At 45.6% G+C, this 27,110-nt stretch overlaps 1 protein-coding gene across 1 annotated transcript in view; it reads left to right on the top strand.

Annotated features, from left to right (window-relative positions):
* Positions 1–27,110, top strand: part of LOC132818917 (LIM homeobox transcription factor 1-alpha-like) — a 416,441-nt gene that overhangs the window by 357,811 nt on the left and 31,520 nt on the right. Inside the window, exon 3 of the mRNA XM_060830049.1 lies at positions 16,652–16,884. Within this exon, the coding sequence (XP_060686032.1) occupies positions 16,652–16,884 (233 nt within the window). The remainder of the gene's footprint in view (positions 1–16,651; positions 16,885–27,110) is intronic.

Genomic DNA, 27,110 nt, shown 5'->3' with positions numbered 1-27,110 from the left:
TGGAGTTAGATACAGAGTAAAGCTCCCTCTACACTGTCCCCATCAAACACTCCAGGACACATATGACATGGAGTTAGATACAGAGTAAGGCTCACTTCTCATTAGCCCATCATTATGAGATTGTGGTGATGGCCTCTGCAAATTGTTTATGTTTGGCTGTGATCGGGATTGCACTGAATGGCATAGGTCCCCTAGTTAAAGTGCCTCTTTGAGCTCTCTGTCTTGATGTACATGTGAAAGATAGCTGCTTCCGTGGTAGTTGGTGCCCAGGGAGGCAGGAGAAAGTGGGGATAACATGGTGCCCAAAGCCTGCCTCTGCCTAACATTTATAATGCAGGAGACCGTAGGGGATTGATGAACATCCACCTTTGAAGATCAGATGAGCTCAGTTGATTGTAAGAATGCAATCATCTTGAAGTACTCTCTCTGTTTAGCTAGATGTCATTGCAAGGTTGGAGTGCTTCAGTATAGTTTACCCTTAAGATTAAGGGCCATTCAAGTAGATTACACCAACATTCAGTGGTTTAAATTTGTTAGAGAATGAAAGGTACAAAGAATCAACCAGGGTCCAGCAGCCTGTGCTCTCTCTCAATCGTGAGACACTCATGAAGGCTTTAGAGCCCTGGTCCCAGGAGGTCTGTCCCTTAACAACAATCACTTCCATTTCATCATCTCAAGGGGGGAAAAAAACCCCACTGATGTTGCACATAGTGACGGAGTAGAAAGTTTAGATTATTCAAGAGCAAGGGGCCTCTCAGTGCAACTTGTTGTCAAGTGAGATCAAGTTGCAAAATAGACAAAATGTGTCAGAGTCTGCCATTCTGGTGTGGTGTACAACACAATACTCTGTCTCTAATCCCATGCTATCCCTGTCCTGGGATCGTTTGATGGGGACAGTGGAACCTTACTCTGCATCTAACCCCATGTTGAAGTAGTTGATTGGGACTGTGTAGCGAGAACTTTATTTTGTATCGAACCATCCGCTGTCTCTATCCCTGTCCTGGGGGTGCTTGATACTAATATTGGATAACAATGAGCACAGCTATTCCTTCTACCCATCAAGAAATTTCACAAATTTTATATCCTTGATCACAATTCATTCAATTACAATCCAGACAGGAGTTTAAAATGGAAGTACAAGGAAGTGTGAATGGGAGGCTCAGCAACAGATGAGCTGAGATGGGGTGAAGTTAAGTGATGTGTGAACGAGGAAATAACTGATCTTGGGGCTGGCTATGAATATCAGGTTGGGAAGCTCATTTCAGGATCAAATGTGCCACAGTCTGGATGTGGCGGCTGGAATCAACATTAGGAAATGGAGTTTGGAGCCAATGGCTTCAGTTTTTCCAAATGTCTGCTCATCTAGTCCCGGACATCAAATAGTTTAGCAAAAATAGAGGAGCTAGCAGAGGTGGTAATGAGGATAAAGTTAAGGAGATCTACTTGTATTACAGTCACGTCATATACTTGCAATTGAATATAGTGGAGAGTGGGGTGCTGGGAAAGTACAGCAGGTCAGGCAGCATCCGAGGAGCAGGAGAGTCAGGCCAGAGCCCTTGCTCATTCCTAATGAATACCTCTGACCCAAAACGTCGATTCTACTGCTCCTCGGATGCTGCCTGACCTGCTGCACTTTTCCAGCAATGCACCCTCGACTCTGATCTCCAGCATCTGCAGTCCTCACTTTCTCTTGCAATTGAATATATTCTACTTTTAAAGTAAAAGAGGAACATAGCAATTTACTTTGATACAAGATGGGGACCAAGGGTCAGGTGACATTCTGAGAATTCTGCACAAAAAAGACTTACTCATGAGACAGTGAGTTAATAGAGTGTGAAGCTGGAAAGGCACAGCGGGTCAGACAGCAACCGAGGAGCAGAAAAGTCAGTGTTTCGGGCCAAAACCCTTCGTCAGGATTAAGTCATGTCTGAACATGCTTATGGAAATTTCCTAAAACATAAGTGACCGTGGGTGGGCCACCGTGCTTGAAAGGAACTGCCATACATAAATCTGTAGAATTTACACCTTTGAAACAAACTACCTAGCTTAAAGTTTAGACTTGATGACTCTGAGTGTGAAACTAAAGATAGAGAACTGCAAAGAAAAAGCCAAGGTGTGAGAGTCTATCATCAATTCTTCAATGTGTAACAAAGGTGTCTAATCTCAAAGCACTCAGGGTTTCAATTAAAATATTGATCAAATGACCAAAACGTATTGCAGTTTATGTATCTTATTACCCTGCAAACCAATAGACAATAGGTGCAGGAGTAGGCCATTCGGCCCCTCCAGTCAGCACCACCATTCATTATGATCATGGCTGATCATCCTCAATCAGTATCCTGTCCCTGCCTTATCCCCATAACCCTTGATTCCACTATCTTTAACAGCTCGAACCATCTCTTTCTTGAAAGTATCCAAAGACTTGGCCTCCACTGCCTTCTGGGCCAGTGCATTCCATACACCACCACCACTCTCTGGATGAAACGGAGCTAGGTTGTCTCTAGTGCAATAAGATAAGAGGGATAAAATCCACCAGCCAAAAGAACCACAGAACCCTTCCTCAATAAGCAGTCAACTCAGCCCTCAGCCCTCAGCCCTCCCATTGCTTAACCCACTTTTACCTGAAAAGCTTCATTTCATGGAAACCTGGCCATAACTTCACTTGGAAATCCTGACACTTCCTACATTTGTACTTTTCCAAAGATCCACCATGTGCACCTTAAATGATGCAATCTGAATGTGAAATGAAATAAAAAATTGCTGGGAAAAACTCAGCAGGTCTGGCAGCATCTGGAGAGAGAAAGCAGAGTTAGCATTTCAGGTCCAGAGACCCTTCTTCCAAACCATAATCACTGATTTCGAGCATCTGCAGGACTTTGGGGGGTTTTTTTGTACAATCTTAATGTGATTTGTTTGTTGCATTTGGTCAATAGTTTGGCTATGAGCTTTGCTCTCCGGAATCTATCTTTACGTGTGTGTGTGTGTGTGTGTGTGTGTGTGCGTGTGTGTGTCTGTGTGTGTGTGTGTGTGTGTGTGTGTGTGTGTGTGTGTATACGTGTGTGTGAGTGTACGTGTGTGCATGTATGTGCTTGTGTGTGAATGTATGTGTGCGTGTGTGTATGTGTGTGTGAGAGAGTGATGTGTGTGTGTGCGTCTGTGTGAGTGTGTGTGTATGTGTGCATGTGTGTGTGTGAGAGTGTGTGTATGTGTGCATGAGTCTGAGTGTATGTGTGTGTGTATGGGCGTGTGAGAGTGTATGTGTGCGTGTGTGTGAGTGTATGTGTGTATGTGTGCGCGTGTGTGTATGTGCATGTGTGTGTGTATGTGTGTGTGAGAGTGTGTGTATGTATGTGTGTGTGTATGTGAGTACATGTGTGTGTGTACGTGTGTGATTGTGAGAGTGTGTGTGTGAGTGTGTGAGTGTGTGTGTGTGCTTGTGTGTGTAAGAGAGTATGTGTGTGCATATATGTGTGTGTGTGTGCGTTTGAGAGAGTGTGTGTGTATGTGTGTGTACATGTGCGTGTGTGATTATGTGTGTATATGAGAGTATGTGTGTGTGTATGTGAATATGTGTATGTGTGCATGTGCGTGCGTGTGTGTGTGTCTGTACACGTGCATGTGTGATTATGTGTGTGTATGAGAGTATGTGTGTGTGTATACGTGTTTGTGTATACGTGTGTGTGCGTATGCGAGTATGTGTGTGTGTGTATGTGTGCGTGTGCATGTGCGTGTGTGTGTGTGTGAGACAGTGTATGTGTGTGTGTACATGTGCATGTGTGTATGAGAGTATGTGTATGTGCGTGTGTGTGTATGTGTGCATGTGTGATTGTGTGTGTATGAGAGTATCTGTGTGCGTGTGTTTGTGTGTGTGTGAGAGAGAGTGTGTGTGTGTACGTGTATGTATGCGTGCGATTATGTATATGTATGTGAGTGTGTGTGTGTGTGTGTGAGTGTGTGTGTGTGTGTGTGTGTGTGTGTGTGTGTGTGTGTGTGAAGGACGGAGAAGATGTTGTGTTTACATTCCAGGGTGTTGTTTGTTTGACTTTTCTTCTGATTTAAACACTCATCTGAAAGTCTATTCTGATTTAATTACTGAAAATCACAACACCAGAGAGATAATAGGTTTCTCTAAATACAAACTACATTGCAGGTACCCACAAAAAAGGGATAGGATGTCTCAAGGCCTTCCTTTTCCCATCCTTAACATTTGACACATGGCATTGTCTACTGGTCTACAGCTATTGCCATCGGTTGGCAAACATGGTGCCACTGTTTAAGAAGGTCGGTAAAGACAAGCCAGGGAACTATAGACTGGTGAGCCTGACCTTGGTGGTGGGCAAGCTGTTGGAGGGAATCCTGAGGGCCAGGATGCACATGTATTTGGAAAGGCAAGGACTGATTCGGGATAGTCGACATGGCTTTGTGCATGGGAAATCATGTCTCACAAACTTGATTAGTTTTTTGAAGAAGTAACAAAGAAGATTGATGAGGGCACAGCAGTGGATGTGATCTATATGGACTTCAGTAAGGCATTCGACAAGGTTCCCCATGGGAGACTGATTAGCAAGGTTAGATCTCGTGGAATACAGGGAGAACTAGCCATTTGGATACAGAACTGGCTCAAAGGTAGAAGACAGAGGGTGGTGGTGGAGGGTTGTTTATCAGACTGGAGGCCTGTGACCAGTGGAGTGCCACAAGGATCACTGCTGGGTCCACTACTTTTTGTCATTTACATAAATGATTTGGATGCGAGCATAAGAGGTACAGTTAGTAAGTTTGCAGATGACACCAAAATTGGAGATGTAGTGGACAGCGAAGAGGGTTACCTCAGATTACAACAGGATCTGGACCAGATGGGCCAATGGGCTGAGAAGTGGCAGATGGAGTTTAATTCAGATAAATGTGAGGTGCTGCATTTTGGGAAAGCAAATCTTAGCAGGACTTATACACTTAATGGTAAGGTCCTAGGGAGTGTTGCTGAAAAAGAGATCATGGAGTGCAGGTTCATAGCTCCTTGAAAATGGAGTCGCAGGTAGATAGGATCGTGAAGAGGTGTTTGGTATGCTTTCCTTTATTGGTCAGAGTACTGAGTACATGAGTTGGGAAGTCATGTTGCGGCTGTACAGGACATTGGTTAGGCCACTGTTGGAATATTGTGTGCAATTCTGTTCTCCTTCCTATCGGAAAGAAGTTGTGAAACTTGATAGGGTTCAGAAAAGATTTACAAGGATATTGCCAGGGTTAGAAGATTTGAGCTATAGGGAGAGGCTGAACAGGCTGGGGCTGTTTTCCCTGGAGTGTCAGAGGCTGAGGGGTGACCTTATAGAGGTTTACAAAATTATCAGGGGCATGGATAGGATAAATAGAAAGTCTTTTCCCAAGGATTGGGGAGTCCAGAACTAGAGGGCATAGGTTTAGGGTGAGAGGGGAAAGATATAAAAGAGACCAAGGGGCAACTTTTTCATGCAGAGGGTAGTACGTGTATGGAATGAGCTGCCAGAGGAAGTGGTGGACGCTGATACAATTGCAACATTTAAGAGGCATTTGGATGGGTACATGAATAAGAAGGGTTTGGAGGGATATGGGCCGGGTGCTGGCAGGTGGGACTAGATTGGATTGGGATATCTGGTTGGCATGGACAGGTTGGACCGAAGGGTCAGTTTCCGTGCTGTACATCTCTATGACTATGACTATGCTTTCAGGACTTCACTTATAGGCAATGTGACAATACTACAGCTTTAAAAGGGGAATTTTGTCTGTTTTTTTTGAAGAGGAGCTTTAAAGCCGAGCTCCCTAGCTATTGATCGCAAGCCCATCAAGTACATAGCTTATGAGGCCTTAGTGGGTGGCACAGTGGCACAGTGGTTAGCACTGCTGCCTCACAGCGCCAGGAACCTGGGTTCAAATCCCGCCTCAGGCGACTGACTGTGTGGAGTTTGCACGTTCTCCCCGTGTCTGCATGGGTTTCCTCCGGGTGCTCCGGTTTCCTCCCACAGTCCAAAGATGTGCGGGTCAGGTGAATTGGCCATGCTAAATTGCCCATAGTGTTAGGTAAGGGGTATATGTAGGGGTATGGGTGGGTTGCGCTTCGGCGGGTCGGTGTGGACTTGTTGGGCCGAAGGGCCTGTTTCCACACTGTAAGTAATCTAATCTAATCTAATCGAGTAAGTAATCTAGTGTTACTTTACTGAAGCGGAACACATTCTTTATTCATACACTATAGTTAAAATACACCAAACGTAAAGAAGAAATTGGAATAACTTGATTGGAAACATTCAACAGAATAATAGATTATCTTACTACTAAACTGTACCTGTTCCAATATAATAACATCCCATAAATACCCCATTGGCAAAGAGCAAGTTCAGTAAAATAGATTGTCTCACAGGGAGAAAGTGAAGACTGCAGATCAGGGTTGAGAATATGTTGCTGGAAAAGCACAACAGATCTGGCAACATCTGAGGAACAGGAGAAACGACGTTTCGCGCGGGAGCCCTTCATCAGGAATGATTAACTGTGATCATAATGAATAGCGGAACAGGATTGAAGGGCTGAATGGTCTTTTTCTTCTCCTAATGTCTATGTTCTATGGTAGGCATTGTTACAGAGACTACGAAAGGGGAGCTGGATGCTAAGCCTCGCTCCTGATGAAGGGCTCCGGTCCGAAACGTCGATTCTCCTGCTCCTCGGATACTGCCTGACCTGCTGTGCTTTTCCAGCACCACACTCTCGACATAGATTGTCTCACAGGCAGTCCTCCAGTCCAGGGGGAAAAGCATCGAGAGAAAAGAGTAGCAGGTAGAGATATCCTGCAGCTTCAAATCCCAGCAGCTATCACTGAAAAATTAAAACCAAAAATCCCGGTTCTGTGGGAACTCGACCACACCCTTTCAGGTTTCCTTCTATTGTTCTAACTTTAAGAAAAAAATCCCCAAGGCATCACAAGCTGTTTATTCTTTGGGCTTTCCAGCCCAGTACCTCTGACTTCAAACCTCTCTTCAAACAAAAAGGACAAAATATATCTCTTATAGCCATAGTATCATCACCATTGTGATCATAGATCTGGGTCAAAGTCTTGGTGTTCCCTCCCTAAAAGCATTGTAGGTCAACCTACAGCATGTAGACTGCAACGGTTTGGAACAGCAGCTCAGCCCCACCTTCTCAAGGGCAGATGGGGCAGGCAATAAATGTTAGCCCAGCCAGCGATGCCCATGCACTATGAGTGAATAAAAAAAGTCAAATACTCAACTATTGGGAAGCACACTCCAAATGATGTGTTTTCTTTGCTCAGTCTCTGGGAATATTAAACTGTGCCTCAATTCCTTTACATTTATATTGAATATTGCAACTTAAAAAATTATGTTTATTTACATAGAATTGAAAGGATTGACGCTGTGTATCCATCATGTAAACAGTGGGTCTTATCCCATGTTCCCACCATTCCCATCTCCCTTTATCATCATCTCTTCCCTCCAACTACCTATCTAGCCCATTGAGTCAGGCTGTAGAGCTTTATCACCAAGGTCAAGGCTGTGCAGTACTGAAGGAGTTGTTATACACTTAGAGGTGTTGTTTTTCGAGTTAGACATCAAGCCTTACCCAATCGTCTGCCCAGCTGGATGTAAAACATGCCAAGGCACTTTCACGGAATAGCAGGGACCAATATTTATACCTCGTTTATCTCCACACAAATTATCTCATCATTATGTTGCCGTTTGTGGAAATATTTTCTGTGCATTTTGGTTTTTGCATTTCTTGCATTGGGACTATGTCTATACTTCAAATGCATTTTAATTGGTTACTAAGCATCTTGAAGCATCACTAAATTGCCTGGGCATGTCTTGTCCACAGAAAGCAAGACAAATCCAACCTGGTCAGTTACTGCCCCATCTACTGTTAATCATCAGCGAAGTGAAAGTAGATATTGTTGATGTGGACTTGCTCCCACTTCTGTTCAGTTTGGGTACTACAGCTACTGACCTCATACCAGCCTTGATTCAAACATGGATGAAAGAGTTAAACTCTAGAGGTGGGAGTGAGAGAGACTGCCCTTGACATCAAGGTCAAACTTGACCACGTGTGGCATCAAGGAGCCCTAGCACAAGTGGTATCATTGAGAATCAGGAGACAAACTCTCCACCGGTTGGAGTCAAATCTGTGAAAATGGTTGTAGTTGTTGAAGGTCAGTCATCTCAGCTCCAGGACATCCTTGGAGTTCCTTGGGAGATATTTTCTAATCAGTCTGCTCAGTGATGTTATGACACACCTCTGAAGCAGGACGGACTTGAACTTGAGTTTCCTGACTGAAAGGTATGAACTCTATCCTGTGCCACAAAAGCTCTCCCACATTCCCCAGTTCTTCAGGGTAGTGTCAGGCCCAAAAATCTTCAACTGCTTCATCAACGACCTCAATCATAAGATCAGAAGTGGGATGTTCACTGATGATTGCATGATGTTTGGCACCATTTTCGACTCCACAGACATTAAAGCAGTCTAAGTCCAAATGCAGCAAGACCTGGACAATGTCCAACGCTGGGCTGATAAATGGCAAACAACACTTTTGCCACAGATGCCAGGCAATGACCATCTCCAATAAGACAGAATCCTTGGAATTCAATTACATTACCATCACTTAATCCCCACAATTAATGGTATTGCCTTTGACCAGAAACTGAACTGGACCAGCCATACAAATACAGTGACTACAGGAGCAGATTAGAAGCTAGGAATTCTGTAGTGCCATCTACACGGCACAAGTCAGGTGTGTAATGGATAACTCCCCAAAGACTCTCAAGAAGCTGAACATAGCAGTGGATGAAGGGCCTATGCCTGAAATATCGATTCTCCTGCTGCTCGGATGCTGCCTGACCTGCTTTGCTTTTCCAGTGCCACACTTTTTGACAACCTTCTTGATTGACGTCCCATCCACCACCTTTAGCATTCATTTTGTCGATCACTAACACGCAGTGGTACACACAGTGTGCACCATCTATAAGATGCACGAAAGAAACTCGCCAAAACGCCTTATACATCACCTTCCAAATCCACAACCTCTTCCACTTCAAAGCACTAGACCACACGGATATGTTCACCTTCAAACCAGGGATGGGCGATAAGTACTGCCCTCGCCCACAACACCCTCGTCCTGCAAATGAGTTAAAGAGTGGCTTCACCACTCTCCAAGTAAGAGTGTCTTCTGCATTTTGACCTCAATCCCTTAAACCTATACCCTTCTGCTCTTGATCCTGAACCGCTGAGAAACCTGGTTTCCAGCTTCTCTTCCCAACACTTCATCTGATGAGAACCAGCTCAATTGCATCAGCTCTCAATCCCTCCAGTTCTTAATGAAGCATCAGGGTGAAAACACAATGTGTGCACAGACATACTGCAGTGGTGCAAACTGTAGGCTTTTGAGTGCATGGTTTGGAAGGGAGCCTAATTTTTATGTGTCGTGAACGATTGGTACGAGATTAGATTAGATTCCCTACAGTATGGAAACAGGCCCATCAGCCCAACCAGTCCACACCAACCCTCCGAACAGCAGCCTACCCAGACCCATTTCCCTCTGACTAATGCACCTAACACTACGGACAATTTAGCTTGGCCAATTCGCCTGACCTGCACATCTTTGGACTGTGGGAGGAAATGGAGCACCCGGAGGAAACCCACGCAGACGCAGGGAGAACGTGCAAACTCCCCACAGTCACCTGAGACTGGAATCGAACCCGGGTCCCTGGCGCTGTGAGGTAGCAGTGCTAACCACTGAGCCACCGTGCCCCCCCACCCAATGAAGTGAATGCAGCACTCGCTCCATCCCTGGGTTGTCTTGAACCACTAACCTTCTAATTAACAGCTGACCGATTACGCCACAGAGACTGGCTGACCAATTGTGCCAGAGGTACTGTGGTTGAGTTCTGTGTTGTTGACCAGATCTGTGTCACTAATTGATAACTCAGTGCTCGACATGAAAATCAGATGAGAGGGAATAAGGACAGAGACGTTGCTGAGTCAAAATCCTGGAATTCCTCTCCTAACTACACCTAAACCACCCAAACTGCTGCGAAATAGATGGCAACTCACCACCATCATCTTGAGGGCAATTAGGGATGGGCAATAAGTGCTGGCTTTCTTAAGCAAATCATCTGTAAATCAAACAAAGGAAGCCTATAAGCAGTTTAAAACCAGTGAAAGTGTAGCTAGTCCTGGAGAGTTTGATGGAGATTGTCATTACCTGGACTTTTGACATTGGCTGAACTCTGTAGTATTTATCGTTAGAGGGGTCAGGGGAGACTTCTGAATGTCCCATTTCTACCTTTCAAAGCATCAGATTTTAAAGTGTCAACAAGATTCAGCTAAATAGATCTCTCCATCTCTATAGCTCTCCTTGAGTCTTACAAAATTCCTTGACTCTTTCTGTTGTATATGGGCTGAATGGGGTAATATCGAGGGTTGCCAGAAACACTTGCCCCTTTCCCCCCACCCGAATTACTTCACATAACTTTGTGGGCAGCATGGCTTAGTAGGTTATAGGAGCAAGGCTTAGCATCTATCGTAGTCTCTGTAACAATGCCTACCACAGAAACATAGAAATTAGGAGAAGAAATAGACCATTCAGCCCTTCAATCCTGTTCCGCCATTCATTATGATCACGGTTAATCATCCAACACTTCCAGCTTTTCCCCCATCTCCTTTAAAAATCAGTGCAATGAGCCATCTTTGTTCAATAGTTAGTTGAAGTGAGACTGCAAGTGCTTTTTTATTTACATTTCAGAAGGACATTGGGAGCTAACCCAGCACCCACTGAGATGCTGTCTTGTTTTCATGTAAAACACTGGTCTCTTGCCTGTCATCTGGTGGACAGCCGTGTTTGTCAGCCAGCTAGGCTGCATTGGACTTTCTCCTGGAACCTCTCCGACACTGTGTTCTCGCCTCGCACTGCCGACGCGTACATGTTCTCCAGCAGCACCACAGGATGTCGAGTGGGACTCGGACCTCTGCTTCCCCCATTCCCATTACTCAGCCTCGCTGATCAGCTGCAGTATTAATCTGGCTAGGATAAGGCACAGCCCGAAACAATGGTCAAGATGACTTCAGTTGTAACCTCCCGTAGGGAAATGGATGAATACACACAACAGGAAAATTTCAAAAGGCTGCAGAGGAAGAGAGTGGCAAAAGGAAGAGCACTTTCGAAGAGCTAGAACAAGCAGTCCGGACCAAATGGCACTTTGCATCATGCCCTCTCTCACTTGGTGCTCACTGAAACCCTTGGGGCTGGGGTAGAGGTCTCATTTATGATAAGTACCATAGAATTCATACAGTGTGAAAGCAGGCTATTCGACCCATTGAGTCCACACTGACCTTCAGAAGAGCATCCCACCCAGACCCAGATCCCCTATCCCATCCTTGTAACTCTGCATGAACGTCGTGGGCAATTTAGCACGGCCAATTCACCCTAACCTACACGTCTTTGGACTGTGGGAGGAAACCAGAGCACCCGGAGGAAACCCACGCAGACACAGAGAGAACATGCAAACTCCAAACAGACAGTCGCCCAAGGCTGGAATCGAACCTGGGTCCTGGGTGCTGTGGGGCAGTGCTGCTAACTCCTGAGCTACCCATGCCACTTGGGGTGGCAATTGTGACTGGTCCCTGGCTTGTCTCTTGGCACTGTTGCTGATGGGTGCTCTTGGCTGATCCAGGCTAAGAGTAAAAAGTGAGGTCTGCAGATGCTGGAGATCAGAGCTGAAAATGTGTTGCTGGTTAAAGCACAGCAGGTTAGGCAGCATCCAAGGAACAGGAAATTCGACGTTTCGGGCCAGAGCCCTTCATCAGGAATGAATTCATCAGGACTCCTGATGAAGGGCTCTGGCCCGAAACGTCGAATTTCCTGTTCCTTGGATGCTGCCTAACCTGCTGATCCAGGCTAAGGGTCAGATGAACAGCCACTGACATCTAAAGGTTTGGGGATGGAGGGGAGGGAGAGATGTGGTGAAGTCTGACCTGAGCTATCTCACCTCACATATCTGCCTCCGGTACCACTGACTAACTTGGCGATGTGTATCCGTGCCTCACCTAATGCCCTACCCAGCCTGTCTCTCTCTCTCTCTCTCTCACTCTGTACCACCTTTCCATCTTCACTAATGAAATCCGAAACCGACTCAGTGTAATCCCGCACTAGTGATTAGAGATGATTGATTGCGAGGCATGTAACATTAATCAGATGTTTAAATATTGTCACTCTCCCTCCCCTCCCCCGCGCTGTTGCTAAGCTTCGAGCTGTGGAAGAAATTCCACACTTGCTTATTTAACAATGCAGCAGATTATGCAGCAGCTTCTTAAACAGATTAGCGAGGGTCGATTAAACAGATTAAAGGGGGGGAGTGGGGGTGGGGTGGGTGGGGTATAGGTCCAAAGAAGCATATTTTCTTTTTATTAAACTGGGTTTGCCGTCTCCATGGTGATGCAGCTAATAACACATGTTGGGCGAGCAGGGACTCTGTAAGGCTGCATTTTCTCCTGTCTATCTCCTGTAATTTAAATTAGACTGACATTCAGCACGGCGGGGGAGGGGCCAGTTTTCAGGAGCTGGAAACCTGGACCACAACTGCATGTTACACACTCCATACAGATGGGTATGGAAACATGTACTGTCAGAGCTACACGTTGTGCTGCTGTTTAACATTGTAGAATTGATACTAAATATGGGTGGATTGCTCCCTTTTACTCAGTGTACTGACACTGAGACACACACGTACATGGACAGGAGCTAACACTGACACACACACACAGAGTCCCAGACAGGAGTGAATCATTCCCTTTTACCCAGTGTGTACTGTACATGGACAGGAGCTGACACTGAAATAAACATGAACTAGATGAATGCCACTTTCTTTGCAATCTGTTGATGTTGGAGAATATATCTGATGTGAAATATCTGATATGTTTGATTTTAAAAAGTACTCATAATATGAATATTACAAACTGTAGTTGAGACAGTAGAAAAACTTTATACTATATATGCAATCATTAGCAAAATAATAATTACATCTTATAAAATATTGATTTAGCTGTAATAATTTAACATCAATCACTTTGGTATTGAAAGAAGCTTCTTTTAACTTTGAATCAAAAGCTGATGTCTGTCTCTTTAATTAGAAAGGGAGTATGGAAGCACTTGTAGACTTGCAGGAAAGATGATTAAAAATAAACAGGCTTGTATTTTTGTTTCTGAATTCTCAACTCTTTTCTTTGTGTTCTTGACTCTATTTGCAAACAGTGAAGCCATAATTCTCTGGAGTGGGAACCCAGGGGTGGAAGGAGACCTCGTCCATCAGGGTGATTTGATAATAGGATTGGTTTGGGGACAGGGTTAGTGTGGTTAAAAACAACTTATTCCTCACTGACAGCTTTCAATCCTGTCTTAGTTCCCGATTGATTCGCCTTCCTTGTCCCAATTTTTTTTCTCGTTCTTTTTCCCGGAGACACTGATTCTTCCTGGGACTTTTGCTTCCTTGGCTTCTCTGTCATCTCACTCAGTTTACCACTCGACATCCAGGAACCATATTCATGACCAGGAGTACCACCACGGCTGTATCCCTAGAGCGGTCACCACGGAAGGTCCTGATTCTTGTTCCCATTCACACACTCACCATTCCACTCATTTCCACTGCTCCCTCATTTTCCAAGTGGCTTTCAAAGTAACCTGGAATAGGACGGCTTCCCTCCTCTGATCCTCACCAAATCCCCTCATTGAGATGACGCTATGCAGTGTGTAACTCTGAGAATCAGACCAGGGTGGTTTAGAGCTTTGATTGCTAATATGGAGCCTTTGTAAAAATACTTTGTTAAGCAATTTATTTTCTTGGCCGTGTGTCTGCAGGCAATAAATGTAAGAGTTAACTGCTGTCAGCGGAAGGCTATCTCACATAGTGGCACTAATCTCGAGTCTTAACTTGCGGCTTAGCTATTGTATACTCACAGCCTATAATCCGGGGATCACACAGAACATCTGCTTTCCAAATGAGACCAGCCTTTTCGCTGGTTTGGAGGAGGATAGCCAATGAAAAGGACAAAGCTTCTCTGGGTTAGCAGCAACGCAAAGTTCTGAATGGGATGGATGCTTCAGTATAATGAGGGATTGACGGGAGGATAACAGAACGCCTTGTGATAATTACAGACCAGACCAAATTTTTGGATCTGCAAATTTGATAAGTGACCGGTAGGCTTCGATCAAAAATTTGAAATCCCAGTTACTCACTAAAGCCACAAAATTCCAACGAAAAATGTTACTGCACCCCAGTTAACAAATAAAACTGTCAATTAACTGACATCCCTCCTGATTTACCACAAAGTCAACGTGGATTCACCAGGAAACTTTGGTGTTTCTGCATTTAACAACGGGCACAACCAAGGCAGATCCCAGGAATCTCTCAGCAACCAACCCAGACGTCAGTCTTTACTGAGAAGTTCAAACATTTGTTCCAATCCTGCTTTCCTCATGAGGAATTCTAGTGCCTCTCCTGCAAAGATCCAATCTGATCCTTAGCCGACTACAGATCAGCTCTGTGCATATTCCCACAGGCACAATCTTAGCCCAAAAGGTACACTATTCCATATTTCTATCAAATTTACACACAAACCCATCCCTATCAATTTTCTGTTTAGAGCTGAACTGACCTCCACCTGAGATTTCATTCCACCATCTCACCCACCATGTTGGTCAAAGTCCCAGTTTCTAAACAGATGCAAGGTCCCAATGTCTCAAGGACTCTGTTTCCGAGAGCTATTCCTGGGCCTCCCTGATTTTTCTCTCTCTCTGTCTTAGGAGCACTCAGTGAACAATGCCTTCTAGGACTTCTCTGCAATGTCATCATGACCCTTGAAACTGACCTGTCCCATTAATGTCTCCCAGCTGGGGTTCCACCCCATTGATCTGAAAGATGGTCAGACACATCAATCCTTTTGTCATTCAGTGCAGTACTTTGAACATTACCACCTCCAATCAACTAAGGATGACTTCCCCTTCCCCACCAACAAAGTGTATAATTACTGTGGCTCAATACCCACCACACACACACACTCGCAGATAATGCAAAAAGTATAGATTTCATTGCAGTCTGGAGAACGTCACCCATTACAATCCAAGGTCATATGGGTGGAGTAAGAGAGCTGGAAACACTTGCTCAAGAAAATACTTTACCTTGTCACCATTGAATGGTGCTGTAAATGTGAAGTCACATGTAAACACTGGACCAAACACAGAGAATACTGGAGAAACTCAGCAGGTCTGGCAAAACCTGTGGAGAAAGAAACACGGTTAATGTTTCGAGCCCAGTATGACTCTTCTTCAATATCAGAAGCAGTTGGAAAACGGTGGGTTTTATACTTCTGAACAAGCTGAAAGATTAAAATTCTGGAGTAGAGTGGTGCTGGAAAAGCACAGCAGTTCAGGCAGCATCTGAGGAGGAGGAAACCGTTCAGGCTCTCTGCCTGTATTCCTGATGAAGGGCTTTTGCCCGAAACATCGATTTTCCTGCTCCTTAGATGCTGTCTGAACTGCTGTGCTTTTCCAGCACCACTCTACTCCAGAATCTGGTTTCCAGCATCTGCAGTCATTGTTTTTACCTACCTGAAAGATTAAAATGGAGACCCTGTCAGAGAGAAGAGAGCAGATCTTCAAGGTGGGTATACCCCTGCAAGAAAAGCACCAACAAATTAAATGCTTGAATAAAAGCAAAATACTGCGGATGCTGGAGGTCTGAAACAAGCACAGAGAACGCTGGAGAGGTTCAGAAGGTCTGAACGAGCACCTTTCAGCTTGTTTAAAAAATATAAAAACTTGCCATTTTCTGACTTTTTCGGTTCTGAGGAAGAGTCAGACAGGACTCGAAACATTAACTCTTGGTTCATTCACCACACATGTTGAGTTTCTCCAGCAAGTTCTATGTTTGTGCAGTATTTTAGGTTTCTTTGAGCGTGCCCACTGGAGTTTTGCAGCGCTGACTTTTGCAGATGGAGGGGAATTAGTGCCCAGCCCTGTTGAAGCTCTGTGGCTGTCTTCCTGAGGAAAGAAAGTAGCTGTTTAAAAGGAAAAACTGACCAAACGAGGGTGAGGACACAACTTTGTATTCAATCATGAATACAAATCTCTGCCTCAGTCACACTGAGTGCAATGTTATCGCTATTACAAAATCCCAGCCATTGCTGCCAATTCTCACTGTTGGACTGTAGATATGTCTTCGTAACTTGGGAGTGTTCACTTCCACACCCAGTGAGAGCGGAATGGTTGCCAATTATATGGCCCTGTGTGATTTTTCTGTCTGCTAACTGCTGCCCCCAAGCACAGCCCTATAGACACAGCTCTGAACTGCTGCCTGTCTATGTTAACTGTGGGATTTCGTTAGCACGTTTGCCAGTAATGTCAGGTCTTTAATGTCAAGTTGCCCACCCCCTCCCGCTGAAGGGCTGAGAGAGAATCAGAGTCTGGGAGCAAAGGTAGAGGTGGAGACAAGAGACGAGAGAGAGAGAGAGGAGTTAAAGCGAACTGCAGTAGCGACATTAGAGGAGCATTGGCTGTGTGAAGGGCTTGGTCGGCGGCTGGTGCGAAATGGCCTCAGCATTCAATGGGATCTTTCTCTTTGTGTCTGTGCAGGCTGTTTGTAGCCAAGTGCAGCGGCTGCATGGAGACGATCGCTCCCACCGAGTTCGTCATGCGGGCGCAGAAGAGCGTCTACCACCTGCCCTGCTTCTGCTGCTGCGTGTGCGAGCGGCAGCTCCAGAAAGGCGATGAGTTTGTGCTGAAGGAGGGCCAGCTGCTCTGCAAGGGCGACTACGAGAAGGAGAGGGAGCTACTGAGTCTGGTCAGCCCAGCCGCCTCGGATTCAGGTAAACCCAAACCCAGCGCCAGGCGGGGCCTAAAAGGCTGGTACACACACATGATGGAGCCAAATGACCCGCAGTTTAGGATTTGCAGCAGGCAGGTGAATGTGCAATTCCAGACTCAACATTACTAACTGGGGGAAGGTCATATTTCTGTCTTTCTCCCTCACCTAGTGTTGTCTCAAGCATTTGACCCTAATCAGACTAGTTTCATGGCATTAAGTGACTGTTATTTAAGTCAGTGATTCTCAACTGGTTTTTGTTTTGCCACGTCCCACCCCAGGAACTCTTCTCAGGTTCCAGGGCCCACCCCTTTCAGACAGGGATACAACACGAACAGATAGACACGCTGATTTTCGGATAATGAAGTATGGCGGTAATGGATGTGAGAACCCTTGATTGAAGGTGTTTTGACCGGGTGCAGTCCAGTTCGTGACTGACCCTGAAGTGAGGCTGTGTGGGAGGAGCTTAAGCAACTAATTTACCGGGTGCGCCGAATTCAAACTGTGTGTTGGAAAGGTGTTATAAATAGGAGGGAAACCATTGACTCCAATGGCTATTTTAGATTAGATTAGATTACTTACAGTGTGGAAACAGGCCCTTCGGCCCAACAAGTCCACACCGACCCGCTGAAGCGGAACCCACCCATACCCCTACATTTACCCCTTACCTAACACTACTGACAATTTAGCATGGCCAATTCACCTGACCCGCACATCTTTGGACTGTGGGAGGAAACCGGAGCACCCGGAGGAAACCCACGCAGACACGGGGAGAATGTGCAAACTCCACACAGCCAGTCGCCTGAGTCGGGAATTGAACCCGGGTCTCAGGCGCTGTGAGGCAGCAGTGCTAACCACTGTGCCACCGTGCCGCCCACGGCTATTTCATTGGTTCAGTGACCAGGGACCCTCATAAACACTTGGGGTTCCCCATCTCACAGTTTTCAGCCTGATGTCCCCTTCAAATGTGTAGGGCCCCTAAGGGACCAATGGCCCCTGTTGGGAATGGCTGATTTAAATGGTGGAAGATTGCAGCACGCGGCTGTGCAGAGGACCTGGGTATCCTTGTACATGAATCACAGAAGTAGATAATTATGAAGACAAATGGAATGTTGTCCTTCATTGTGAGAGGGATGGAGTTTAAAAGCAGGGAGGTTATGTTGCAGTTGTATAGGGTGCTGGTGAGGCCACACCTGGAGTACTCTGTGCAGTTTTGGTCTCCTTCCTTGAGGAAGGATATATTGGCACTGGAGGGTGTGCAGAGCAGGTTCACTGGATTGATTGAGGAGAGATTGAGTCAACTGAGATTATACACATTTGAATTCAGAAGCATGAGGGGAGATATTTTAGAAACATATAAAATTACGAAGGGAATAGAAGCAGGGAGGTTGTTCCCACTGGCGGGTGAAACTAGAACTAGGGGCTCATAATCAGAGGGAGCAGATTTAGGACTGAGCTGAGGAGGAACATCTTCATCCGAAGGCTTGTGTATCTGTGGAATTCCCTGCCGAGTGAAGCAGTTGTAGCTACCTTGTTGAATGCTTTTAATGGAAAGATAGATAGAACTTTGGACAGTAAAGGAATTAAGAGTTATGGTGACAAGGTGGATAAGTGGAGCTGAGGCCATGAAAAGATCAGCCATGATCTTATTGAATGGTGGAGCAGGCTCAAGAGACCAGACGGCCTACTCCTGCTCCTGATGTTCCTATTATTTGCTATCGCAGAGGTCCCAATCCTATGGAGAACTATAGTCTCCTTTGAGTTACTCTGCTGAAATAAGAGTCTTGGCCTGTACCTCACTGAGGTCTATTGAAGAAATGCTGTCCATAATTTAGACAAAGACGTTGGAGATGGCCAGGAGGGAAAACTGTCTTTTGAATGTGAGAGGATATTATACATGGTAGGGCATGTTCCTCTTCTACTGTGCATGCATTCAGTGAATGGGTTTCTCAATGGGTTGTCTCAGTAGATATTACCCACCCTCCCCTTCTGATCTCAGAGTCATAATATTTTGGGTCAGGGTCCACTCCAAAGACTTGAGCACATCACCCAGGCTGGCACTACAGAGCAGCACTGAGAGATGGCGACTGTGCTAATGATTGCAATGTCACACCTCTCAGGTGGCCAGTCTATCCAAAAGAACGAGAGAGCTCCAGCATAATTTACCCAATATTTACTCAACAACAACAAATTACCTGGCCATCATATTGATGGGCATAAATTAGCTGCTGCATTTCCTGCACTACAACAGTACCGTTAAAGTCAATAATTGGTTGTAAGACATGTTGGGACACACTGAGATAGTGGAAGGTTCCATGTAAATACAAGTCATTGGTTCTGGTATCTGTGGAGGTATTTGAGAGCAGGCATGGTTCCAACTGTGTCTGATATTTGAAAGTAACACAGACTGGAGGCTGGTGCCTTGCAGTGCTGGCCGTGCAGACTGGCTGTTTGGAACTTCCCCTCAACTTTTACTTTCCTGGCGTACACCTCAGTTCGACAGAGTATAAACCTCATCTCTTTCAAGAAACAAAAACCACCGGTAGTACTGAATGGATCAAATGGAAGAGAGAAGAGTTGTTGGCAGGAATATGACAGGAAGCATTTCCCCCGGCACTAGTTGAAAAGAATTGGTATTTTTAATTTTGTGGTGCCTTTGAAGAAATCATTCCTTGAAGTCCCGGTCTACAAGGAGTTGGGACATTTCCCACAGTGAAAGAAGAGTCCACATACTAATTGGTACAGCCCTGTTTCATGTATCTTGATTTCAATTCACACCTGCCCAGCCTCCCCCCAATTTGCACCTATTGTAAACTCAATGCACCTTAGGACGAGTGCCGTATAAAGGTAATTTATTGTTATAAGGAGATTTCAAGAATTTAAACCCGAACCCCTGGTGTGAAATAAGAGAGAACATTCTTTTGATAGCTTCTTGATATAAGCATCAAATCACCACCTTACTAAGACGTGCACCTTGATATCTCTGGATTCACATCCTCTTCTTGGGATGTGGAGGTGCCAAAATGACCAAGTTAACATGCCCAGAGCAGTCATGCCTTTGGGTTGGTACTGCTCCAGGATTATCCTGGCATATCCAAGGATTGGGAATTAATGGCAAGGACAGTGCTGGAAGCAATAACCCCAGGGATTCTGTTTTCCTATTTTGGGATACAAAGTAAGCCAGCATTTATGACCCATCCCTAAATGCCCTGGAAGGAATGGTGGTGAGCCACCTTCTTGAATTGCTGGAGTCTACTTGGACTGACTTTGGATCCAAAAGCAGTGAAGGAATGTGATAGAACTCCACGTGTGTGGGCTGGAGGGGAGGGGAAGGCATTCCCATGTGTCTGCTGCCTTCGTCCTTCTGGACAATAGTGGTCCTGGGTTTGGAAGGTGATGTAAGAGGAGCCTTGGTGAATTTCTGTAGTGTATTTTGTTGATAGTACCCATTGCTGCTACCTGTGGTATGTTTAAGGTACTGGATCATGTAGCAATCAATGGTTGCTTCGTCATGGAAAGTGTTGAGCTTTTTGAGTGTTGTTGGAGTGTCTCGTAGGATATTCCACCACACTTCTGATTCATGCCTTGTAGCTAGTCTACAATGGACAGAGTTTTGGACGACGAGAAGTGAGTTACTTGTCACTGAACTCTCGGCCTCTAACCTGCTCTTGTAGCCATAGTCCAGTTCAGTTATAGGGTTATAGAGGTTTACCGCATAGAGGAGAAAGTGAGGACTGCAGATGCTGGAGATCAGAGCTGAAAATGTGTTGCTGGAAAAGCGCAGCAGGTCAGGCAGCATCCAAGGAGCAGGAGAATCGACGTTTTGGGCATAAGCCCTTCTTCAGGAATCAGGAATCAGGATTCCTGAAGAAGGGTTCATGCCCTAAATGTCGGTTCTCCTGCTCCTTGATGCTCCCTGACCTGCTGCGCTTTTCCAGCAACACGTTTACAGCATAGAAACAGGTCCTTTGGCCCGACTTGTCAATGCTGCCCAGTTTTTACAATTAGCCTAGTTACATTTGGCTTGTTCCTCTATACCTATCCCATACACGTATCTGTCCAAATGTTTCTGAAGAGGCAAAATTGTACTCACCTCCACTTCTACCTCTAGGAGAAAGTGAGGACTGCAGATGCTGGAGATCAGAGCTGAGAAAGTGTTGCTGGAAAAGCGCAGCAGGTCAGGCAGCATGCGAGGAGCAGGAGAGTTGACGTTTCGGGCATGAGCCCGAGAGTCGATGTTTCGGGCATTCCTGAAGAAGGGCTCATGCCCGAAACGTCGACTCTCCTGCTCCTTGGAGCAGGAGAGCCTGACCTGCTGTGCTTTTCCAGCAACACATTCTCAGCTCCACAACTACCTCTGTCCACCTGTTCCAACACCCTGTGTGTGAAAGCAAACTGCCCCTCTGGACTCTTTTGTATCTCTCCCTTCTCACCTTAACCCTATGCCCTCTAGTTTTAGACTCCCCTAGCACGGGGGAAAAGCTGTTGGCTTATCTATGCCTATCATGATTTTACAAACCTCTATAAGGTCACCCGTCAGTCTCCTACGCTCCAGGGAAAAATGTCTCGGCCTGTCCCACCTCTTCTTATAAATAAAACCATCCAGTCCAGGGAGCATCTTTCTCTGGTCGGTGCGTCCAGGATATTGACAGTGGAGGGGTTTAGCAAGGGTAATGCCTGGTGGTATTAGATTCTCTGTCTAGGTCACTCGGGTCCTCAGGCCTGTACTGACATTGAGTAGGTTTCATGGCTGATCTGTCTGAGTTTTAAATTCCTCGTTCCCATCCACTCCTTTTGCCTAACAATAATCAATTTAGCCATGCCTTAAAACTGTCTGGTGATCCTGCCCCCACCACCTTCTAAGGCAGAGTGTTTCTAAGTTGCGAAACCTTCTCAGAGCAACAAAATTCTTGTCTCTGTTTGGAAAGGGCAACCCCCTCCAAATTTTAAAACTCTGTCCCTTCTGGACTCACCCGTAAGAGGAAACATCCTTCTCACATCCACATTTCATAGCCTCGTACACTTCAATCAAGGCACTCAGCCCTTTTCTAAATTCCAATGGAAACAAGCCCAGTCTGTCCAACCTCTCCTCATAACTCAACCCGCTCTTTCCAGCTCTCTATCTGGTAAACCTTCTCCAATGCGTTTCCAGCCTTCCTTAAATAAAGGGACCAAAAGTGCACACAGTATTCAGGATGCAGTCTCACCAACGGCCTGGGTAACTGAAGAATAACATCCTTACCTTTCTGTTCAATTTCTCTTGTAATGCAGGACAGCATTCCATTTGCTTCTTAATCACCCGTTGCAGTTAAACTCACATTTTGACACTCATGCACAGCGACTCCTAAATCCCTCTGCACCATGGAATTCTGCAGTTCACCTCCGTTTAGGGAATGCTTTATTCTTTCTGCTGAGGTGAGTAATTTCACACATTCCCACATTGTACTCTTTTGGCCAGACCATACACTCAAACTGTCAATATTAGTCACCTTTCCCACCTGTCTCGATGTTATCTGAACGTAGAGACACCATGCATTATTCCCATCATCTCTGTCATTGATGTAAATTATAAAATGTTGAGGCCGTGGCATGGACCCTTGCAGGATTCGAGTCATCGCATTCTGTCAGTTAGAAAAAGACCTATTTATTGCATACCCTGTTTTCTACCAGCCATCCAGTCTTCTCTCCATTCCAACATGTCATACCCTATACCACCTGCTTCTACTTTTCTTTTTATATGGCACCTTTTCAAATGTCTTGTGGAAATCCAAGTACAGTATATCAACGAGCTCCCCTTATCTACAACATGTATCAGTCCTTCACAGACCTCCAATGAATTGGTTTAACAAGATTTCCCTTTCATAAAGCCCATGCTGACTCTTTAGATTAGATTACATTAGATTCCCTACAGTATGAAAACAGGCCCTTCGGCCCAACAAGTCCACACTGACCCTCCGAAGAGTAACCCACTTAGACGCATTTCCCCTGACTAATGCACCCAACACTTCGGGCAATTTAGCATGGCCAATTCACCTGACCTGCACATCTTGGATTGTGGGAGGAAACCGGAGCACCCGGAGGAAACTCACGCAGACGCAAGGAGAAAATGTGCAAACTCCACGCAGCCAGTTGCCAGAGGTGGGAATCGAATCCAGGCCCCTACTGCTGTGAGCCCCATGCCGCCCATCATTCCTACCTCAGGTTTTCCACATGTACAGGGCTATCATGTCTAAACAATTCTCACACCTTGCCTATTACAGACATTCAGGCAGTGGACAGTGAAGAAAGTTATCTCAGAGTACAATGGGATCTTGATCAGAGGGGCCAATGGGCCGAGAAGTGGCAGATGGAGTTTTAGATAAATGTGAGGAGCTGCATTTTGGCAAAGCAAATCAGGGCTGGACTTACATAATAAGTGGCAAGGTCCTGGGAGTGTTGCTGAACAAAGCGACCATGGAATGCAGGTTCATGATTCCTTGAAAGTGGAGTCGCAGGTAGATAGGATAGTGAAGGAAGCATTTGGTATGCTTTCCTTTCTTGGTTAGTGCATTGAGTATAGGAGGTTAGCTCACGAGTATATGTCCTGTGGCTGTACAGGACATTGGTTAGGCCACTTTCGGATTACAGTGTTCAATTTGGGTCTTCCTACTCTAGGAAGGATGTTGTGAAACTAGGAAGGGTTCAGAAAAGATTCACAAGGATGTTGCCAGGGCTGTAGGTTTTGTGCTATGGAAAGAGGTTGAATAGGCTGGGACTTCGTACCCTGGAGCTTCGGAGACTGAGGTTCATATAATTATGAGGGGTATGGTTCGGGTGAATAGACAAGGTCTTTTCCCTGGGCGGTGGAGTGTCCAAAACTAGAGGGCATAAGTTTTAGGTGAGAGGGGAAAGATTTAAAAGGGACCGAAGGGGCAACTTTTTCACGCAGAGGGTGGTGGGCGTATGGAGTGAGGAAATAGTGGAGGCTGGTACAATTGCAGCATTTAAAAGGCATCTGGATGGGTATATGAATAGGAAATATTTAGAGAGATATGGGCCAAATGCTGGCAAATCGGACTAGATTAAGTTGGGATATCTGGTTGGCATGAATGAGTTGGACCGAAGGGTCTATTTCTGTGCTGTGCAACTTTATGACTCTATGACTCTACAACAGGCCTATAATTTCCTAACTATGTTTGGCGCCCTCACAAATTGAATAAATAGAATGTATTCACTGCTTTCTAACCTGATAACACCTTCTCAAAATCCTTGAACCAGGATTGTATTATTGAGTTGCTAAGATGCACCTTTACTACCTTGGCGTCCCCCTTTAAGATTGCCAGATCTAATCACTGTACCTTCATGAAGCCAACAATTGTCAAAGGTAACTAGGACTTGCTTCCACTAACCCTCCTGCAACTACAATCCTCTTCCTCAGTGTTATTTCACTGCCCATAAATCACTCTGCCATCCATTTTGTCAGTGAGGAAATTTCTTTGTTCATTTCATCTTTGTTTTTTTGTTGTTGAAAATTATTGGAGGAATGTGCTGCCTGAAAGAAATCCTCCTGTAGTCACATGTGGCACAGGAAGTACAAGGTGTTGGACAGGAAGTGTTCCCATAGGTTTTCACCATGCATGCCACATGATAGGGTTGTGTTTTTAAACTTTCAACAACTAATTGCTCTGTTTTGCTTTTGTTCAAGCCCTCGCAGTAAAACTTCCGTTCTTTTTTAGGTCTTGTTTATTTTGTCTCGTTGAAGGCAAAAATTACACCTTTCCCGACCTCAGACTTTCCAAAGTGCAACCCCAAAGCTAGCATTGTAATCATCAGGATAGCACAAAAGAATGCCATTGGGGCTGTATTATCAGTGTTGATCTCTCAAAGACCAACTCACCAGCTCCCACTGCCTTGCCCTATCCGTGTTGCACTAAATTTTTGTCTTCTCTTCGGATAATAAGCTAATTCTCTTTCCAGTGCCTCGGACTGCATCTACCTTTTCCACGCCATCAGACAGTGCAATCCAGATCCGAGCCACTTGCTTTGCATTGAGAGTCTCCCTCAAGTTGTCTTTGCTTCTTTTGCAATCACCTTAATTCTGAACCTCCCGAGTCTTCACCACCAATGGGACCAGCCTCTTCCCTTTTCTAATCTGTCGAGACCCCTCGTCATTTTGAAACCCTTTGATCAAATCTCTCCACCTTTCACAAGGAGAACAGCTCCATGTTCTGCAATCCGACCACGTAACTGAACGTGCTCATCCCTGGAAGTGTTCTCATGCATCTTTTATCTCTAATGGAGGGAAAAGCAGAGGCCAAAGTCTGCACAGGAAGCTCCCACAAACAGGAATGAGATGATGAGTGGGTTCTCAGTGCTGGTTGACGGATGTGTGTCAGCCCCAGTGGTTGGGGGTTCTCACACCCCTTGCTTGATGTCACTGAGGGCCAGGGGACTTTCTATGTCAATGGAAGGACCGACAGGGCTTTAGCTCCCTCAAGCTGATGAAGAGCTTTTGTCGATTTTCCTGCTCTTTGGATGCTGCCTGAACCTGCTGTGCTTTTCCAGCACCACTCAAAACTTGACACCTCAAATCTTGTCTTGGAGCGGGGCATGAACTCACAAACATCTATCCACCGAGGCACAACTGACCCTTAGCATGTGACTGGCGTTTGAATGAAGAGCCTGACTGATGTCAGCAAAGTGCGGCCTTTATTACATCAGGCAGCCGTGTTCCAAAAGGGCAATCTGAACATGAAAGGCTACGACACACAGTGGCTCCTTGACGCCATGTGCTTCAGAGGCGAGCAGAGAGCCTTTAACACCCCTCTGCTAAAAGCCAAATTAAGACCCGCGTGTTTTTGTCTGATTCCTCTCCCTCCCGCCCTGCTCTCTTTCTCTCACTGAAGCTAAGCAGAATATCAAAGCGGGTTTAAAAGTACAAGAGAGTCCACCTCAAAGCCACTTTTTATGAGAATGTTAGTGTTGAGGGGTGCCTCTTTGGAGGTCCATATGCTGCCTCTAATCCTGGCAGTCTCAGATTTAATCATTGCTTTCACCCAGCATGAAGAGACAATCCTGGGTAAACAAAGACCTACCAGGAGGAGTACAATTTCCAATTAAAGATCACTAATGCCCCTCTCTCCTTCTTAGTGCTGTCTGTGAACCAAGGTCTTTATTAATTTTGGTGGATAAGAATGGGGGCTGGGGGAAGAGGGTGAGTCAATGGCTTCTTGTATTGGTCTCAGCCCTTTCTCTTCTTAGGCCTAAGTAGGTAAGCATATCAATGGCCTCTTTCCCCTCATCACCGCAGGGTGGGTGAGTGGGGGGGTGCTCCCAAAGACAACTTAATTAATGTTTGCGTTCTCGTCCGCCGATAGAATAAATGTTATCCGCACAGCTGGTCTCCTGTTTAGCTAAATGCAAGGCCTGTCACACAGGAGGAGTAATCCAAACAGTGTTTACCTGCCGTTGGGAACGAAACTTCTAAACCCACTCCCTTCCTGTCATCACCAACCCCCACCCCACCTCCCTCCCTCCCTCCCAAGCCCCAGCAACCGACTGCAGCAGTCGGTTCGGTGAAGTTTGCTGAGCTGACCTTGCCCTGTCAAGCTCGCACTCAGCGTGGATTCATTTAGCGGCTGCAAACGGAAAGTAAATCGGCCCCTGCGCTGAGGAGGTTCATTGGTGTTTTTGGGACTGAGAAGGACGACACGTCGAATTTTGCTCAAACTCAAATTGGTGCTAAGTCGGCACATGAAGTGTTCATTTTATTTCCATGTTAGCCGTGCCTTCTAATAATCTCTCGGTGACTTCTCACGTGGGCGTGTTTGCGGAGGTACCTTCCCGTCCTGAGTCTCTGTTATTCATGCCTCAGGGTGTATGCAGAATAAAGTAGAAACTTGCATTGATAGAGCCATAGAGTCATACAGCACGGAAACAAACTCTTCGCTCCAACCAGTCCATGCTGATCATGGTCCCATACTAAACTCGTCCCACCTGCCTGCACTTGGCCCATATCCCTCCAAACCTTTATCATTCATGTACTGATCCAAATATCATTTAAATGGTGGAACTGTACCTGCATCCATCACTTCCTCTGGAAGTTCATTTCACACATGAAGCACTCCCTGTGGAAAAAAGTTTCCCCTCAGGCCCTTTTTGCGTCTCCTCTCACCTTAAGAATATGCTCTCTAGTTTTGATCTCCCCCACCCTAGGGAAAAGACACCGGCTATTCATCTTATCTATGCCCC

The sequence above is a fragment of the Hemiscyllium ocellatum genome, chromosome 9 (assembly GCF_020745735.1).
Source record: "Hemiscyllium ocellatum isolate sHemOce1 chromosome 9, sHemOce1.pat.X.cur, whole genome shotgun sequence".
NCBI classification, from domain to species: Eukaryota; Metazoa; Chordata; class Chondrichthyes; order Orectolobiformes; family Hemiscylliidae; genus Hemiscyllium; species Hemiscyllium ocellatum.
This window is presented reverse-complemented; position numbering and strand designations above follow the sequence as displayed.